The sequence below is a fragment of the Coffea arabica genome, chromosome 2e, assembly GCF_036785885.1.
Source record: "Coffea arabica cultivar ET-39 chromosome 2e, Coffea Arabica ET-39 HiFi, whole genome shotgun sequence".
Taxonomy (NCBI): Eukaryota; Viridiplantae; Streptophyta; class Magnoliopsida; order Gentianales; family Rubiaceae; genus Coffea; species Coffea arabica.
The window spans coordinates 16,348,834-16,367,559 of NC_092313.1; the positions used below are offsets into that span (position 1 = coordinate 16,348,834).

Below are 18,726 nucleotides of genomic sequence, written 5' to 3' on the forward strand. Positions count from 1 at the left end.
ATGTGTGTACATTTTTTTTTTGGTCAAAAAATGTGTGTGTACATGAATGACCCCATCTATGACACACTTAATGTAAGTCGACTGTTCTTATAAGTAAATTTGGACTTTTTTTGGTTTTGTAAAATAATAAAAATTTAGAAAATAGAAAGATCTGAGATATTGTTAAAAATTGGTTTACTTATGGGACGTCAACCGTTCAGACTACAATCACTGGCCGGTGCAAAGTAATGGTTGTCCAGGAGCACTGGAAGCTTACATGCGTGTCACGCCTCTCTTCTGTTGGGTGAATTTCAAGACTAGTGTTTCCATAGCTACATAAACAAAAGCCAGCAGAATCCTCCTAACATATGAAAATTATATGCGTAAAGGTCTACGCTGGAAGCGTATGCAGTTATTAAACAGGAACAGAATTCCTTGTGTATGTGCGATTGAATAATATATATAAATGTGTGTAATATACAGAAAGCTCTGATCCAAGAATTTGACAAAGCAAACATTGTTATGGAGCACAACACTCGACACCCTTTTTGAGTCTTACCAGAAAGATTAGAAGAGAAAAAAAAAATCACTATATCCTTCTTCCTATACAAAGTTCATGGTTCCAGGCTTAGAAACCAAAAAACTTCTTCTTCTTCTTCTTCTTCTCAATGTAGGCTAGGAGTTCTTGCTGTTGGAGAAGAGCCTCATCAAGTGCCTGCAAATGGAAGAGAAGTATATGTGGTGGTTAGGAGACGTTTATCACAGCTTATTTATTTGGCTTTGTTACCACACCACCCGACTATTCCTATATGGTAGGGCCAACAGCTAACGAGCAGTACCTTTTTGGCTGATGCAAGCTCTTGCTCCAAGGCGTCAACTCGACTCAAGGCATTGTTGAGTTCTTCCTCTTTCTCAGGTGGCATGGTCTGGGATTTATTCCCGAGAACGGACATCTTGTCCTCCAGCTCAGCCATGCGCTTCATCATGGTGAAGTAATCAGCGCTGGAGATGGCCGGCGCCGGGAGTTCATAAGCGTGGCCTTTAACCATAGCTTCAACACCGTACATGGAGCCATTAGAGTAGAAGGTTGCATCTGTCATCTTCCTTGGCATGTTGCGCGTCATGCGCACCATGGTGACGATGCCCATAACGAAGGTCATTACCCCAGTGAAAACCTGGTTGCTGAATCCATCATTGCCCTTGCAAGCATCATGATGATGCACTGGGTAATAATCCGCGGCTTTTACATGGATAAAAACACAGATTAACCAAATTATTCAGATCCGGATCAAACAATCTACATTTACGCGTGTGAGAAAAATAAAAGAGCAAAGCATCAGTTGGTGATCGAGCGAGCACCTTTTGAAAGGGCAAAGTCGTCTATTTTCGATATTTTATGCCAAGTCGTATCAACAGTTTTCTCCATTACTGGAATGCATCTTTCGGGCTCAGTGACGGGGCGGCACTTGCTTGCAACCTCCAAAAAAATTAAAAAAAAAAAAGGAAAAACTACCCAGTCAGTAATTTCTCCCAAGCAGTCAGTCAGTCATGGTGAAAGTTCCAACTCGTTTGGACGCAGTCAATTTAATTACACCAGGATGGGGCTTGCATGGTTAGTTTCAAGTTCTGACCATCAAATAAAACGAAACTACGCAAGGCAAATGTACCTCCTCCTGAACGGCGGAGAGTTGCGAGTGTGTCCTTTGGACCCTGGGAGATTCTAGTTTGAAGGAATGGTTCTTCTTCGCGTTCACAACATAATAAGAGGACAGAACAAGTATATTCAGCATTGCATTCAAAGGAATGAAATAGTTATCAGCTTCAAAGCAATGACTCACAACTCAAAACCCGATGAGGCAAATTTTACCCAAAAAGAAAATGTGGGGTGTATGAAAGAACCAAGGCCATCAATGATCAAACCAGATTAAATGGAATGGTAGGCGTTGTGTACCTTGGAGTTGGCATTCTCGTCCTCTGAAATTGTTTTCTCGTCAACATTTGGGATGATGATTTTGTTTGAGCATTTGTGCTCACCATTGCGAACCATCTGGTCAATTTTGTATATCATAAGCCTTCAGTGTTCTCGTTGATAAATCAATGTTCAGATGTAAATTCAGAAAGCTTTCAACTCATGAACCAACCTTCATAACATCTGCGTCGTTCCATGGGCCTTTGTCAGAAAGCATGCATCCACCCTTATCAGCACAGGTGCATGTACCACCCAAGAATTCAGGTAGCTCACTGATGCAAGATTTAGGAAGATAAAAAGTAGTGTCAAGTAAAGTTGTGTAGAATTGATGCCAGCCCAGTGAGAATTGAAAAGCTGAGAGCTAGGCTTCACATCTATTAACTAAAGCTTACCTGGCATCAATTACTTCAAGGAGTTTGCTCTGGAATTTGTTGCCTAGAACCTGGAGATGGTGAAAATGAAGTTTCGTTTTCAGTATGTGAGAATAAATAGTAATGCTTTGAGGTAGCTGATAGTATGTATGAGCTTACATGGATCTTTGCGGTGGTCTTGGGGTCAAGGAATGATTTGACAGTGTTCCACAAAAGCCTAAATCCGGAGCCAGCATTGACGATGTACATGCGACACAACGTCTGTATTGAACAAAGAACATTTTAGAAGAGCAAAACAAACTTCAGAGCTATCCCTAGTAGAAAAACAGGACCAAAAACAATTGACTGTGACCGGAGCAAAACAGACGGGAGTTAGTACCTCTGGGTAATTGTCACCATCAATCTTCTGGAGACGTTGAATAAGCTCCCTTGCAGACTTGTTGAAGTTTTTCAGTCCCTGAGCCAGTCATATTTGTCATTAGCTCTATACCAGCTCCATTTATTGTCCTTGTCTAAGCGAAATTCTTGACAGCAAGAATCATTTTTTGGTACATAAATCCAGAAGAACTCGACTTACCACTCCTTGCACATCCAGAATGGTAGTACTCTGGTCAATGTGCTTCTTGGCTGCAATAGAGCAGGCTGGGAACTTATCAGCAAAGGTCCTTTCAAACTCCTGGACATGATACTTAACATAGCGGTCCATAGTCGTGACTTGCATGAGCTTGACAGCATCAACCTGTCCAAGTCTTTCAATATAAACAGGTCTCCCATCCTTGTCAACCCCATGATGCCCGTGTGGATAGTACTTGAGCACCTCATTCTTTTCCTTGAACTCAAAGTCCTAAACAAAGGGTTGTCAGTTATGTACTTAGATATGCTCACTCAGTTAATCCTAAACATAAGATGTTGCACTCGGGAATGACAAATACCTCCATGATTGTGTCTGCACCAAAGTCCTTCCTCCACTGGATCATATCAGCCCACATTTGCTTTGTTTTCTCGATGTCAAATTTCCTGGCCCTCAAAAATCTGGATATAACAGTGGAACCTATTAGGCCTATGGTTTTCATTTTTGCCCAAATTATAGGTATAATCTAATTTTTTTATGTCTATATTTATCAACTGTACTATTTCTTCAACTTGGAATAAATAGTTGGATTAGACATCCAATCCATCTTGAAACCAGCTACACTTTTGTCTACTTTAACAACAAGAAATGGTACAAACATTATTCTGAGAATAGGATAGGAATAAACCTCAGCAACATGTGATAATCATCATGTTTTGAAGGGAGCAGCTCTTCCAGGATAAGTGCTTGACGCAAGGCATCCACAGCTTTTAGTTCCTCTGCATCATGCTCATCCTCGAACACAACAGACATGACTCTGCTGTTTCTTCTCCCCTTTTTGGTCAAGGAGTGCCTGAACTTGGTAGAGGCACTAATTGCTGCCTTCTTGAGAGACCCAAGCCTTGTCTTCCTCTCATCATCAGCATTTTCAAGGTCAATCTTTTCCATGCCTGTCAATGTAGTTGGCAGGAGGAGCTCTCAAACACATTGTTTTCATGATAAACAAATAAAAATTCTATCTCAACATAAAAGAACATTAAAAAAGACTTAAAGGCTTAAACCTGTGCAGCTTAAACCTGTGCAGCTTCTTTAAACTCAAGGCACCATATCTCAAGCTTTTGAGCTTTTTTATCTTCTACCAAAATCAGAACTTACAGTAAAATCTATTTCCTCTTTGGGGGGCCGGGGGGAAGTGAAAAGAAAAAAAAAAACAAAAGATTTGTTGGTGACTGTGAATAAGTGGAATTAAAGCTGCAAGCTTTTCTGTGTTTTCTCATTCTTGTTAACTCCTAGTGCTAAAAAGAAAAGGGAAATATCAGATCATGAATATAGCTAGGAAATGAGACAGGAATACAACTTACTTGGCCTGTAAGGTCGTTCAATTGGTCCAGACATCGCGTCACTCATGATCAAAGTTTGGTAGTTTGATCTCTTGAGGTGCAAAGGGGGCTTTCACAATGTCTGAAATTACGCACTTGCAGGTTCCCTACACGTTTTACAACGAAATTAGTCAGGGACTAAAAAAGATATCCAGCTCAAAATAGTCTTCTCTTTTTCCATCTTCCGATGTAACCGGAATTCATTCATCAGATGAACTCATAATAATCACGATTTTGGAAATCATCACGCATCATAATGCGTCCAAAAGTTTCAACTCCATAAGCATACATGATCTTAATTAATACACATTACTTGACACATGATACATGACCTGTGAGTTTCGCTCAAAAAAGGGTCTGCTGAAAGAGCAGAAACTCAATGAATTTCGATCACTATATATCATGTTGGTGTTGTCATTTCTTTTAAACCATGAATAGATAGACAGGTCGTTGGTGGACAAATGAGGAAACATGGTAAACAGAAATCAGATATTCTTTTAAAGAAAAGAGCGAAAAGTCAGTCAATCATCCCCTGCAAAGGGTTGGTGTCCAATCCCAAAATGCCTCTAAATATAAAATTGCAAGTACGAGTACAACAACACTATCATCATCATCATCATCATCATCATCACCGTTCAAAGAAGCAAGAAACAAGAAAACCATACAAAGGGATGTCATGTAAGAAGAACGATGGAGAAGTAGAATTGCAATCATTTAATCTCCGAAGCTAAGCTAATGAGAAGGAAATAGAGAGGCGAGAGGAGAGGAGAGGAGAGATGTAGATTACCAGTGACAAACAAAATGCTGGACTTTTTGGGAGGAAGGGTGGGGAAGAGTATTTAATCACAGAATTAAACTCACAAATTGCGGTGGCAAAGAGACAGCCAATGGACAATACTCATCTAACGAGAAATTGTTCAACTTTTAAGAGAGAAAAACATGGAGGGGGAGAGAGAAATTGGAGATGATTGTTTTTGACAAGGTCACATGTTCGTCCATACACGACCTGTCCGTCTGCAATATTCTCCTATTCTTACCACCACCATTAGGCGGTAGTATTGCGTATTGGAAAAATGTTTGGTCATTAATTAAGGATCATGTTTTGATGTTTCGCCCACACACACACGGAGTACGCCAAGTGTAAGGCCGCTCCGTTCGATTTGGATTTGCATTTCCATTTGCAGTTTGCAGGCCATTTTTCCTTGTCAATGCACGTAACTAATTTAACTAACCTCTCTTTTCGCTTCATTTTTTTTTTTAAAAAAAGGTAAAATTCTGGTTCCCCGCCCCGCCCAGGTTTACATTTACTTTTACTGGAAAAACTAGAAATCGCTTATTTAGAAATCTGACATTAATTACAATTGGCTTATTTATAATTACGACATCCCTTTTGGCAGAAAACGCAAATTCATAAATCACCGTCAACAGGAAACAAAGAGACATCCATACTTTTACAAAGTTAACATATATACCATACGTAATATACATGGGAGGGCAAGTGAATATGACGATGGCGATGACTAATAATTGAGTAAAACATAGTAATCACTTACCTAAAACTAGGACGTGAAAGAGTTGGTGTCAACATAAATATTACCATCAAACTTGAAGAAAACATTTGAGCATTTTTTGTAAAAAAACTTTTATGTAAATCAATACCTACCTATAGCTGAAGTGTCCATTTCCCATATAATAATCTCAAAACTCATCGTTGCTCTTACATTACAATGTCGTGGTGCTCCACTAAGTTTCTTTTCCTTAGTTTCAATTGCAATTCATTCCCGGAGGAGGAATCGTTCATATGTCCTCCATGTATATGTGTATATCTGGATTCTGGTCAACTAAGCCAATACCCGCCAAAAAAATTCAAGGGTTTTAATTTCTTATCTTCTTTTATTTTTAGGTAAATCTTTTGCTGTTCTAGCGATTAAAGTAGACATACATTGATTGCCCCAAAAAAAAAAAGCAAAAGGAAAGGGAAAATGGAGAAGAAATAGTCATATATTGACTCCATTGTCCATAAAATACACCAACATATAAACAACTTGCTCGAAATTTCTAAACTTGGTCAAGACGCGAGAGATTATAGATGACTCCACTTGCTGTCTGCTAACAATAAAATATTTCCAAAACAGAAAAATGATAAATCTCCTCTGAATAGTTCAACTACTTAGCTAGGCCCAAATTTTTCCTGCTCCAGCTAACACAAAAGCCTTCCAACGGGTAATTGCCACTAAACCCCATTTGGCAAATGATGTCTCAATAGGCCAAGCGGATACTAGAGTAGGGATGTAAATTAGTCGAGTCGAGTTGGGTTTTGAGCCAATCGAACCGAGTCTCGACTTAGTTTTATCAAACTCGAATTTGAGTTGAACTCAAATTCGAGTCGAGTCAAGCTCGAAAAAATAAGAAAAATAATTATTTTTATTTTTTAAAAAATAAATAAAATAATATTTTTCTTACTAAATAATAAAATATTAGAGATGTATATGTAATTTTACTATTAAAATAAAAAATATCTATATATATATATATATACTCGAGCTCGCGAGTCAGAATTAATATTTTGAACTCAAGCTTGAACTCGAGTTTAATTTGACCAAGCTCGCAAGCCGTTTGCAGCCCTATTCCAGAGTTGAACTCTTAAGTATATTGCCATAGAAGTATCCTTTTTTCTTTTTTCTGTTTTAAGCGACAAAGATCCTGTTAATTAGTATATACTACTAATAATTAATTATTATAAGTAAAAGTGCAATGTATGAATTGATAAAAGTATAAACATATCGGTTCATTATCTTGGGATTATGATCTCAAGAATTAAGATTAATGGCCCTAAACTCTACATCATTGATGAACTGCTATTTTTTCTCCATTTAATTTGCACAAAATAACTGACATAAATAGTTCATAATAAATGGCTATATTAACTTGATAATTAGAATAGAATGACATCCAATAATGGATCTATATTATGTTCAAGAAACAAAAAAGTGATATTTTCAAGAAAAGCAAGTCTCGTGTTCCACATAAGATACTTTTCCTTATCTTGCTTGCACTGAAATGAGCATTCTTTTCTTACTTAATTGTATAGTTATTTAATATCTTATTGTTTATTGAAAACTTAACTAAAGCAGTAATTAATTTGTAAAATCTTGCTCTTTTTTTTGGTCGCCGAAAATATCTCATAATAAAGTCCACAATAAGCTAGAAAATGGTTTTTGGAGAAGACACCATTTGCAGACAATTATTGACCCAATTCCGACAAAAAATAATTAGAGGCAAAAAAAGTCAATTCATTGTTTGAGTTATCCTTTTAACAGCTACTCTACAGAAAATAGAAAAGAAAAAAGTATTCAATGTTTTACACGCACATGTAAGGGTTATATATATATATATATATATATATATATATATATATGACAAATAAAATCGCACTCACTTTTATATATCTTATACTAGGGCTATTCAAATTTCAGAAAAAAAACTCAAAAACCAGCCAATCCAATCTAGATTGGATTTTTGCATTTCGATAAAATGGAATTCAATAATGCCGAAATATATCCAAATTTAATGTTTGGTAATATTAAATATTAAAAGTACATTACTGAATTGCCTATTACTGGCCAAATTTTAAAAATTTTTCCTATATATATATTAGTTATATCCAGATATATTACTAAATACTAATTAGCAAATAGTAATTACTTAAATATTGACTCGTGACTAAGGATGGCAACGGGGTTCCCCGCCCCCGACCCCCGTTCCCCCCGCCCCGCGGGTTAATAAAAATTTGTTATATAATTTCATTATAGTTAAATTTTAGCAAATAATCAAGTACTAAAATATCAATACATCATCAAATTATTATTTATTGTAATTTCACAATTGAAACTTATAAAAACAATCAAACAAAAGTTATTTGAATACAATCCAACATTATGAAATAAATACAACTAAAGTAGTCAAGTTTTCACTTTTGACACAAATACAATCACTAATTCATTATTGTGCTTGTGTTTTTTTTTTGAGAAAAAAATGTTAATGTATTAAGTATAATTAGGGATTTAGTACTAAATGTATTATTAAATTTAGTATAACTAATTAATAATTTCTATTAGTAGACATATATAATTATTAGTATAATTAATAATATCAATTATATTACATATACTAATATACATTATATAATACATATAACTAATAATAATATTATTATAAGTTTGTAACTAATTATATTAAATATTATATATATAATTATATACATATATTTATTTATTTTTTTTAAACAGGTGACTACATAATACTACTCACAACCTTATTGATTAACTAGTTTTTTCAGCCTCACGCGATGCGTGAGGATGCCCTGGGTCTGTGTTGAACAGGTTAAAATGAAGACAAGTGAATTAATATAAAATAGTTATATATTAAATATATGATGGGTGCTAGTAACTATGGGGAATTTAACTTTAGGTAAATTGGTTATTATCGTTATTCGTTTACTCAATTTATTTATGAAGTTGAAGAGATTTTTGTACCTACTGGACTTGGACTACTAATTGACTTAATATTAGATATCGATACGATATATTAGTATTTCATATCTGCAATAGATTATCAACGATCTAACAGTCGTCATGTGTGTGAGTGTGTATTTTTTCCTAATTGCACTGATAAATAAGACCTTGAAATTAGGTTATCTAACATTCTTAATGTAGCATTAATCAGTAAGTAATGACTAAAATTAGGTAGAATTATAAGGCATGGTTATCTAACTTTTTTAATGTAGCATTAATCACTAAATAACGCCTAGCATTATAAAATGGGTTTATCATTTTCTATTGTTTGCTATACTTGAATGAGCTTTCAAACATATTTAAAAATATTTTTAGACCAATGTAAAATTAAATTAAATTTTTTTTGTATATTCAATGGCTTTTTTCTTTTACATTAATAGGTCTGGATGCATGACATATAATTTTATTCAACTCTATCCCACCATGAGCTCGGTTTATATATACTATCATTTCTTCTAATCAAGATTTCATATTGGAACCTTTTTTGTTTGTTGCAATTCAGATGATTATTTGATTGATAGATTAAAAGTATTCAAGAATGAAGGGAGCAACAATGGTTTCTTTAGACAATACATCATCTATTGAAAATGAGTCTTGGATTCTCAATATTGAACGACTTCAACTTGCAGGGGTAAATATACATATTTTCTCATTTTTCTTTCTTTCTTCCCCTTTTTTGGTTGTCTATTCTTTGTTTATTTTTGTAGATTTTGATGATTTTGGATTTGATAATTTGTATAGGAGGCAGCACTTTATGTGGTGAGTACGACAAGCATGGAAGAATCTCTTTGAATATTCACTAAGATAATGGCTTAGATATATACAATATCCAACGATTTCTTGAGTTAAAAATTTTTCATTTCTATTTTCTAGGTTCTTTGGATCTATAATTCTTACTCATTTGATGATTCTTTCGGTAACTTGGTTGATGATTTTTTTTGTTTTTGTAATCTGTATCATAAGCTGCAAAATTATAGGTTATTTTGTATTCTTAAATCATGTGCTAAAATAGGTGAGTTTCTCTGTTTCTTTTTCTTTTTTAATAAAAGTGGTATTCAAAACCAAGAGATAGTTGGAATCTTTAAATGGTGAATTCCAAATCAACTTGTGTTTAAGGATAGATTGAAATAAAATGCTAAGAAATAAATGATGGATCTATTTTAGAAATGGGGTGACAAACTCGTGTTTAAAATTAGAAAATATGTATTTCTAGAATCATTTTTTCATACTTGAAAGAAAAAATTGGGACTATTGTAAAAGTTCAAAAATTATATTGTAAAAGTTCAAAAATTATAATCCATTTCTTAAATTGCATAATTTTTTTATGAAGAAAGTTTGTCCTTTTGCAAAAAAAAAAAAAAAAAATGTTTACATGGGGATCCCTCTATACTTGCTGAAAACCAAGAACAGAACCAAGAACTGAACGAGAGGAATTGCTGACCGCCAAAATGTTCCCATCCAAGAGCCTCGAAAAAAGGCTTGACCAAGCTCCAAAGAAGGACTGAGGCTCTCCCTTCAGCTGGCTTGACGAAACCATAGATTTTGTATTCTTAAATCATGTGCTAAAATAGATGAGTTTCTCTGTTTCTTTTTCTTTTTTAATAAAAGTGGTATTCAAAACCAAGAGATAGTTGGAATCTTTAAATGGTGAATTCCAAATCAACTTGTGTTTAAGGATAGATTGAAATAAAATGCTAAAAAATAAAGGATGGATCTATTTTAGAAATGGGGTGACAAACTCGTGTTTAAAATTAGTAAATATGTATTTCTAGAATCATTTTTTCATACTTAAAAGAAAAAATTGGGACTATTGTAAAAGTTCAAAAATTATATTGTAAAAATTCAAAAATTATAATCCATTTCTTAAATTGCATAATTTTTTTATGAAGAAAGTTTGTCCTTTTGCAAAAAAAAAAAAAAAATGTTTACACGGGGATCCCTCTATACTTGCTGAAAACCAAAAACAGAACCAAGAACTGAACGAGAGGAATTGCAGACCGCCAAAATGTTCCTATCCAAGAGCCCCACGCGGACATCTATCTGTGTTGTCCACAAAAGAGAACAATAAGTCAACAAAAATTAGGGTCAAAAAATAACAAAATTACAAAACAACCAAGCAAGTATAACATACATGTTGAATGAAGGGAAAAATAAATGGCATGATTGGAAAATATGGCAAACACCTAAGGCTAAACTAATACTCATAAATAGCTAAGGTGGCCCACCTCTCCGGATCACAAGGGGCAACAATGACTCAAACAAAAGAGGTACAAAGAACAAATAAATTACAAAGGAACCACGATACTATAGCATGCATCTTCCGGTGTCCTGAGTAAGAGAGAAAAGGTCAAGAGTAAGAGAGAAACAGAAAATGGCATTACCGAAATATGAAGCACCACTAAGGCTAATGCTAATCACATGAAGAGGAAATTGCTGACCAAGAGAGCCACGCGGACAGATGTGAATTTCCAGCAAAGCCATTACCATCCAATGCCGAAAGACCAAAACGCCCCTCAAAGTCACACAAATCACGCTATAACCGGCCCATTTTTCACTGTAGCAAAGCCAACTGACGCTTTTAGTATAGTAAAGATTTAAGTATTGGTTATTTGACTATTGTGTACTAACTACTAACGACTCTAGTAATTAGTATTTGTTTCTCAAGACTAGTTCGAAGTTTTGAGAATTTTGAGGTTTTGGACAACTGACAAAGGCCGTATTTTTTTATTAATTTTTGTTGGAAAAAACATATTAAATATTTCGGTGCAATAAATTTTTAGAGAAAATTGAAATATTTTAGCTTCATATTGGCATTTCAATTTCAAATATAATCGAATTATCGGTTCTTCGTACGAAATCCAATTATCAATGTCCAATTATGAAACTAAAGTTTAGATGGTAATCAAATATAGTCTTAAAAAATTGATTACCAAATTTTTTATTTATTTTAATTGTGATGTCTGCTGAAGTTCGATTTTGCATGATATTCTGTAGCTTTTCAGTTCTAGGAATTATTATTTGCACTCTTATTTTTTGTTAATCATACTTTTATTATCATTTTAATCATATGATTTTTATTTATCAAATTATATAATAAAATAAATGGTGAAAGTGCAAATAAAAAATAGGAGCAAATATTTATTGGAGCAAATATCTATTGTTCCCGTCTATTGTCAACCTAAAACCCCCCTACTCCCTCTGGTCCGCTGGTCTGCTCCCACTCTCGTTCAGCTCAGCAGTCTGCTCTTCTTTTTCTGCTCCCTTTAACCATGGCGACCGCTGCACACTCCCACCTCGTCTCCCACTCTCCATCATCCCTTTGCAAATCCTTAAGGTACCCTCCGAACCTATTCTCCCTTAAATCCATTTTAGCCATCAAGCCCACCTCAAGAACCTTCAGCCTGAGAGCACTTCTGTCAACAACCGCCTCAGAGCCAGAAACCCAGAAGTTTCAGCACTGCTTTACAAAATCCGATGATGGGTTTTTGTACTGCGAGGGCCTTAGGGTTCAAGATGTCATGGATTTTGTAGATAGACGACCCTTTTATCTGTATAGTAAACCCCAAATTACTCGAAATGTTGAGGCTTATAAGGATGCTTTGGAGGGATTGAGTTCGATTATTGGCTATGCGATTAAGGCTAATAACAATCTCAAGATTTTGGAGCATCTGAGGCACTTGGGTTGTGGGGCGGTTTTGGTTAGCGGAAATGAGCTCAAGTTAGCTCTCCATGCTGGCTTTGATCCCACGAAGTAATACTACATATTCCTTTCCCCTTTTTGTTTTAGATTTTCTATGAGTTGATTATTTAAGTCGTTTGTGATATCTTTATTGTAGCTGCAAGATTGTAGCTTTGACGACCTGTTATCAAGATAAAACTAAAAGAAATAAGTTTTCTTTTTGTTCTTCTCGGCGAATATTTGGAACTATCTGGTATTCAATGCTGGAAGTCTTTTAGGAGCCTAAGAAACTTATTGCTTCATGATATCTAAACACCCTGCATCCTACTTCTTTTTCTTTCTTTTTGCTACAATTCGTTAGGGCCTTTTAATTATAATTGAAAATGCACAAAATGATTGCCTTCACTAACAAACGTATAGGAAACGGAGAATATATCCAAATATTATCTCCGATGTTGCTGCATTATAGCTAAAATAAATCGTATACTTGAAATTTACAACAGCCATCTGAATCTAGCCTTTCCTGTTAAGCATAAGTTAGTATATTTGATTTTTGTTGCACAGGTGCATCTTTAATGGAAATGGCAAGCTGTTGGAGGATCTAGTACTAGCTGCTGAAGCAGGTGTCTTTGTAAATGTTGATAGTGAATTTGATTTAGAAAATATTGTTGCAGCCGCAAGGATTGCTGGGAAGAAGGTCAATGTGCTATTGCGTATTAATCCCGATGTCGATCCACAGGTAATTATGTTCCAAAACGTGAATACGAGATTTATAACAAGAACATTGATTATCCTAATTTCATCCATTATTAGTGCTACGTTGTTTCGGTCATGACTTCTTGTGGAGCAGGAAAAGTCTTACCCTAATTCTTCTAGACGTTCGCTTCTTTTGTTCAATTCATCTGTTAGAACCTAGACTATTCAAAATTCCAGAGTCATGTCTGATTTACATCTGAACCCTTGATTCTGAAATGAGCTTGATTAAGTTTATTTTACATTGTTTGAAATAAATGAATCACGAGTTAATTGGCCAAGAAGCATAATATATGCTTGAACCAGGTCCATCCTTATGTTGCTACTGGAAACAAAAACTCAAAATTTGGTATCAGGAATGAGAAGCTGCAATGGTTCCTAGATGCTGTAAAGTCTCATCCTAATGAACTAAAGCTTGTTGGGGCCCATTGCCATCTTGGTTCTACCATTACTAAGGTATGCTCTTTAAAGTATTCAACATGCTTTTCTTTTGGTTTAGATTTTAAGATGTCGAATATGAGCATCTTTGAAGATTCAATTTTTTCTCTTCAACATCGTACTTTACCTTTCTCTTCAGCATCATACTTTACCTTGATTGACATTATGCTTCCACTCCCTACCTACCTGTCAGAAAGATAGGGAAGAAAATGTGGGAAAAACTTAACTTTATCTGGTGCTGCACTTCTGTTTGGGGGCATCTTTTTCTTATTCGGCTTTTATTTCCTCTGAACAGATATAACGTATTTTATATGGTTCCTGAATAGATGTTAGTTGTACTCGTGTTTGGGCATTTCTTTGTTTAGGCAACTTTCTGTAGCCAGTCTCTCTCTGTTCCTGTGTATGGAACTGTCTGTTACTTCGTTTAAATCTTTGTCAATTGTTTTGCACCTCTCTGTCTCAGTTATATGCAACTCAACAATGTTCACATTCTATAGCTTGCAAGATCTATTGCACATATTGACATATCAGAATGGTAATCTTATCATTCACATAGAGTAGATGAATGATAGATGCATGGTACTTATTTATGTTTCTTCTGGGTGGTAAAATCTTACTTTTCTGCAGGTAGACATTTTCAGAGATGCGGCAGTCTTAATGGTTAACTACATTGACGAGATTCGAGCCCAAGGATTTCAAATTGATTACCTAAACATTGGAGGTGGTTTGGGAATTGATTACCATCATACAGGGGCTATCCTTCCCGCACCTAGAGATCTTATTGACACTGTAAGGATCATAAATGTACTACAGTGTATTTTTTCATACTATAGAGATCCCTCCCCTTTCTTTTTTGATTATGTGATATTGATAAATAGCTGGAGCGACTAATTTAGATAATTGCTTTCTAGTTTCTACTATAATAAATTTAAACAGAGATACTAATATAAAAATGGATTGGAAGAGTTGTAACGTGTCGCTTGTTTGAAGGTTAATGGAAATCTTGTGTTTCTTCTGTTATGATTGGTTAGAACTCACACCAGACATTCTTACTGGAGTTCACCTATGGCCCCTTGACACATTAGTTGGTGCAATTTAATTGATTTCTCATTGTTGCATGTTAAACACTGAATGAAATGCTATTCTTTTAAAGCATAGTCTTCTAGGACTACAGAGTCTAGAGTGTTTTACTTTTACTCTAGGCTATGTATGTTCACATAGTGTTTTTATATGTTTGCCTATTTCCTGCAGGTTCGGGAGTTGGTGCTTTCGCGAAACCTCAATCTTATCATTGAACCTGGCAGATCACTTATCGCAAATACTTGTTGCTTGGTTAATCGCGTTACTGGAGTCAAAACTAATGGGACGAAAAATTTCATTGTAATTGATGGCAGCATGGCAGAACTTATCCGTCCTAGTCTGTATGATGCTTATCAAGTGAGACTTCCGCTGCTCTCAGTTAATCCTGTTGATTAACCAAAGCCACTTCAGACAAGCATCCTCATATTAATTTATTATGAAGCAGATGTGTGAAAGTAATGCATGTGCAACCAAAATAGATCATAAGGATATTTTACGGAGTTCTTCCTTGATCTTTTCTTAGATTTTGTGGGCTGGGGTTTTTTCAGAAATAAGCTACTCTTTATTTAGCCTCATATGAGAGTTGACTATTTTTCCCTATTCCCTTGCAGTTGAAGTGCATTTATGATGGTAGTTGCACCATACAAATTTTTATTAATTATTTTCTATTTTGGGGAAAGAACTTTTCAAAAACAATTATCTTAATAAATTGGCATCTATCTCTCAAGTAGTAAATCGTTAGTACAATCCAATAATTCTATTTGGCGTGCACTGTGCAGCAATAATTTTGAATGACATTTTTTACTGCAGCACATAGAGTTGGTTTCTCCTCCGCCAAGCGATGCTGAGGTTTCCACGTTTGATGTTGTGGGTCCTGTCTGTGAGTCTGCTGATTTCTTGGGAAAGGATAGGAAACTTCCAACCCCTTCAAGGGTAAGTTTTCACTCCGTTTATTCAGCAAAAGTCTTGATTTTTGAATTATTCTGATCCATTGATATGCTATCAGGGTGCCGGCTTGGTAGTTCATGATGCAGGTGCTTACTGCATGAGTATGGCATCAACATACAATCTCAAGATGCGCCCTCCAGAATACTGGGTCTGTAATGCTAACTTTGTTTTGCACTTGTACATTTTGAGAAACATTGCACTATACCTAAACTCGAATGATTCTTAGTGCTTATTAACCTTACTACTGACTAAATGAAGAATGTTTAAGCAATGAGCTGCCTGCCAGCATTATAGTGGCTTTTGTGACCATGATTAATTTAAACTAATTCGGTAGTTAGTATTTCAAGTTTTTGCTTAGATATGTGACATGTTCCTTCCATCTATATTTTAGAAACCTCCAAAGACAAAAACTACAAAAAGATCTGAAAGTCCTTTTCTCAAATTCTGACAAACAAGGGGGTTGTGTCCTTATGCTTGTTAGTATCTCGACGAAATAGTTCCTGGCTGTGCGTTAATAAGAAAGAAGGAAGTTAACAGAATTGAAAAGTTTGCTTTAGTTGCTGAATTTTTAATCTTTTCTCATTCAACTGACTGCCCATAAAGAGCCAGAACAACTCAATGGTGCAGATATGTGCTTACCATTTTCATTAAATTGCATGGACAATTACATTGCATCCTTGTACATCAAATCAGAACTAAAGTTTCATACTGTTACTACTTCGGTCTCTGTAATTATATAATGTAGGAACTCATTCTGAGATTGCAATTAATGTTGTTTTCAGGTTGAAGATGATGGCTCAGTATCCAAAATCAGGCACGCGGAGACATTTGAAGACCATTTGAAATTTTTCAAGGATCTTTGAATTGTAGTAATAGTAGTATTGCCTGCTGGAGTGCTGTACCAGTTTTAGCATATTGCGCCAGGAGGTTGCTTCTGTAGCTATCTATATAGGCTGACAATTTTTCAAGAGCCCCTGGTGTTGCATTTGTTGTGTACCTTAACAATTTTATGGATGGCATCCGCAAGTCAGTTGATCAAATCAAAGGTTGTTTTCTGTTTGTCGGTTGTGAGGAAGAAGAACTTTTTAGTTATCTACGAGTCCTGATAAGCCTTTTCAGAGATAATATGCTCGCAATTGGTAAATCTGAACTTATTTTTGGAAGAGTTAATGGCAGACACTAATTAAAGCTTTAAAGTTATCTACAAATTGACCTTGTTAATCGCTTACAAGCTTAAAAGAAAAAAGAAAGGGTAAAGAATTCCTGCAAAAACGACACAGTTAAGCCCTTATGCCTACGCGGTTCTCCTTCTGAGCTTTATTTTGTCTATACTTAGGCAGCCAACCATTTAATAAGCTTCGTTAGCTTCTAAAACCATACTACTATTAACAATGTAACGGGAATAACGAAGCTGGACATGCATTACTGCTTGGGCTGGGATTAAGCAAAATACTAATATATATATATATATATATATAGAGAGAGAGATTTATGTTTTGACAGACGTGTGATGTTATGTGAGGGCAGCAGGAGCACACGTTCTTTGTTGACCTTTTTTTTTTGGTCAGATAGAGGTGGAGCTTCCTGGACGTGCAATGCATAATGCAGTTGGTACAATTCCCGTTTCCAATGTTGTTTTTCGTTGTACATTAGTCTGTGAGTTGTGTCATGTGACTCTTATGTACGTGTGTTTTCGTTTATTCTTGGCATCACCGACTTTGTGCACCCTCATATCATTATAATTGGTCTCTTTTGGCTTTAAACTTAGAAATCTAATTAATTGTAAACATTGTTGCCAATTATGAAGCTGTCAAGATTTTTTACAATCTCGGCCACCTTCAAATCATTATAATTGGTCTTTTTTTGGCTTTAAACTTGGAAATCTAATTAATTGTGAACGATTGTTGCCAATTCTAAAACTGTCAAGATTTTTTACAACCCTAGAATCTATCTCCTTTTGTAATGGGAAAAAGAAAACAAAGCAGAATTTTTTTTAGAAAAAAAAAAAGGGGGAAGAAGAAGAAGAGACCGAGAGCAAGCACGATCAAGAAGAGGAACAGGAGAACAGAGAAAAATTGACAGACGAGGGAAGTCAAAGGTAAAACTCCATTACTATACTAACTAGTATTATTGGAGTTGTAAACTACTATCAATCCAAAAGGAGACAAAAAAAAAAAAAAAAAAAAACTATACATCTACTTTGGTAGAAAGTATATGGTAACAGGTGGTACTAAATCTAAATTACGTCCCTGCTTTGTAAAATATGAATGCAGTTCCAGAGCCTGATCATTAGAAATAGGTACATAACATAAGTGGCGTTTTGGTTATGACCCCATGACTGGGGTGATCCTCAAATGACCACTCAACTCCAGTTTTAGTCGTTTCCACGGTCCACTGTTATTGAAATAATTAATTTATGACATCCAATACAGATACAGTTACACGACAACTCCGTTCTTTTCCATCGCATTGCCATCCTATCAGATTTGGATCCAAGAACATATGCTAGTCAACAAGCTAGTGCGTCATATGCTGGTTATGTGCATGCTTCCATTGATTTTGGCTCCCTAGTCCTGTAATTTTTCTTTCAAGTGCTGGCTTTGAGGTGTGCTGTGACTTTTACACTAGTAAGCTTTTTATTTTCAGTTTTGCATTTCTGATGCTCATGTTGTTTTTGGACTTGATCTCCGTGTAATTTTTCAATAAAGATGCTTCTTTTCGACGTGATTCTGAAATGAATATAACAACTGTTTCTCAAGCACCTGCAGCATCATCAAGCGCTCTTGGCAATTAGAGAGATTGTAATCCAATACATTTTTGTTTAAGACTGTCAGATACCAAGGATTTGCTGATCAATCCCACCCCCATTATAAAGTGTTACTAGTGAGACCCTCTTGCTGTATTCATCGCTTCAGTTTCTAGTTTACGATACTGCAAAAGTTGGCTACCCCGCCTATTTCTTTTCAAGTTTTTACCTTATTGAAT

General features: G+C 35.3%; 2 protein-coding genes across 4 annotated transcripts; one reads left to right on the plus strand and one right to left on the minus strand.

The window, feature by feature from the left end:
- Positions 1-391: 391 nt before the first annotated feature.
- LOC113731266 (phosphatidylinositol/phosphatidylcholine transfer protein SFH3) lies at positions 392-5,393 on the minus strand. 3 transcript variants are annotated; one of them, XM_027256428.2, is made up of 14 exons: positions 5,057-5,393; positions 4,252-4,376; positions 3,579-3,840; positions 3,252-3,351; positions 2,897-3,163; positions 2,699-2,776; positions 2,479-2,580; positions 2,341-2,390; positions 2,121-2,220; positions 1,931-2,026; positions 1,647-1,718; positions 1,339-1,456; positions 819-1,219; positions 392-694 (listed from the first exon to the last, which is right to left on the minus strand). In XM_027256428.2, exons 2-14 carry the CDS (start codon positions 4,295-4,297, stop codon positions 608-610), a joined length of 1,779 nt encoding a protein of 592 aa, XP_027112229.1. In that variant the 5' UTR covers positions 4,298-4,376; positions 5,057-5,393; the 3' UTR covers positions 392-607. The 3 variants fall into 3 exon arrangements, with proteins under 3 accessions (XP_027112229.1, XP_027112228.1, XP_027112227.1); XM_027256427.2 differs by having other exon boundaries at positions 1,647-1,721; positions 5,131-5,391; XM_027256426.2 differs by having other exon boundaries at positions 1,647-1,721; positions 5,057-5,391.
- A 6,620-nt stretch (positions 5,394-12,013) lies between these two features.
- Positions 12,014-16,800, plus strand: LOC113731267 (diaminopimelate decarboxylase 1, chloroplastic). Its single transcript, XM_027256430.2, has 8 exons — positions 12,014-12,594; positions 13,087-13,261; positions 13,582-13,731; positions 14,341-14,502; positions 14,965-15,150; positions 15,604-15,726; positions 15,800-15,889; positions 16,524-16,800. Exons 1-8 carry the CDS (start codon positions 12,113-12,115, stop codon positions 16,602-16,604), a joined length of 1,449 nt encoding a protein of 482 aa, XP_027112231.1. The 5' UTR covers positions 12,014-12,112; the 3' UTR covers positions 16,605-16,800.
- The last annotated feature ends 1,926 nt before the right edge of the window (positions 16,801-18,726 follow it).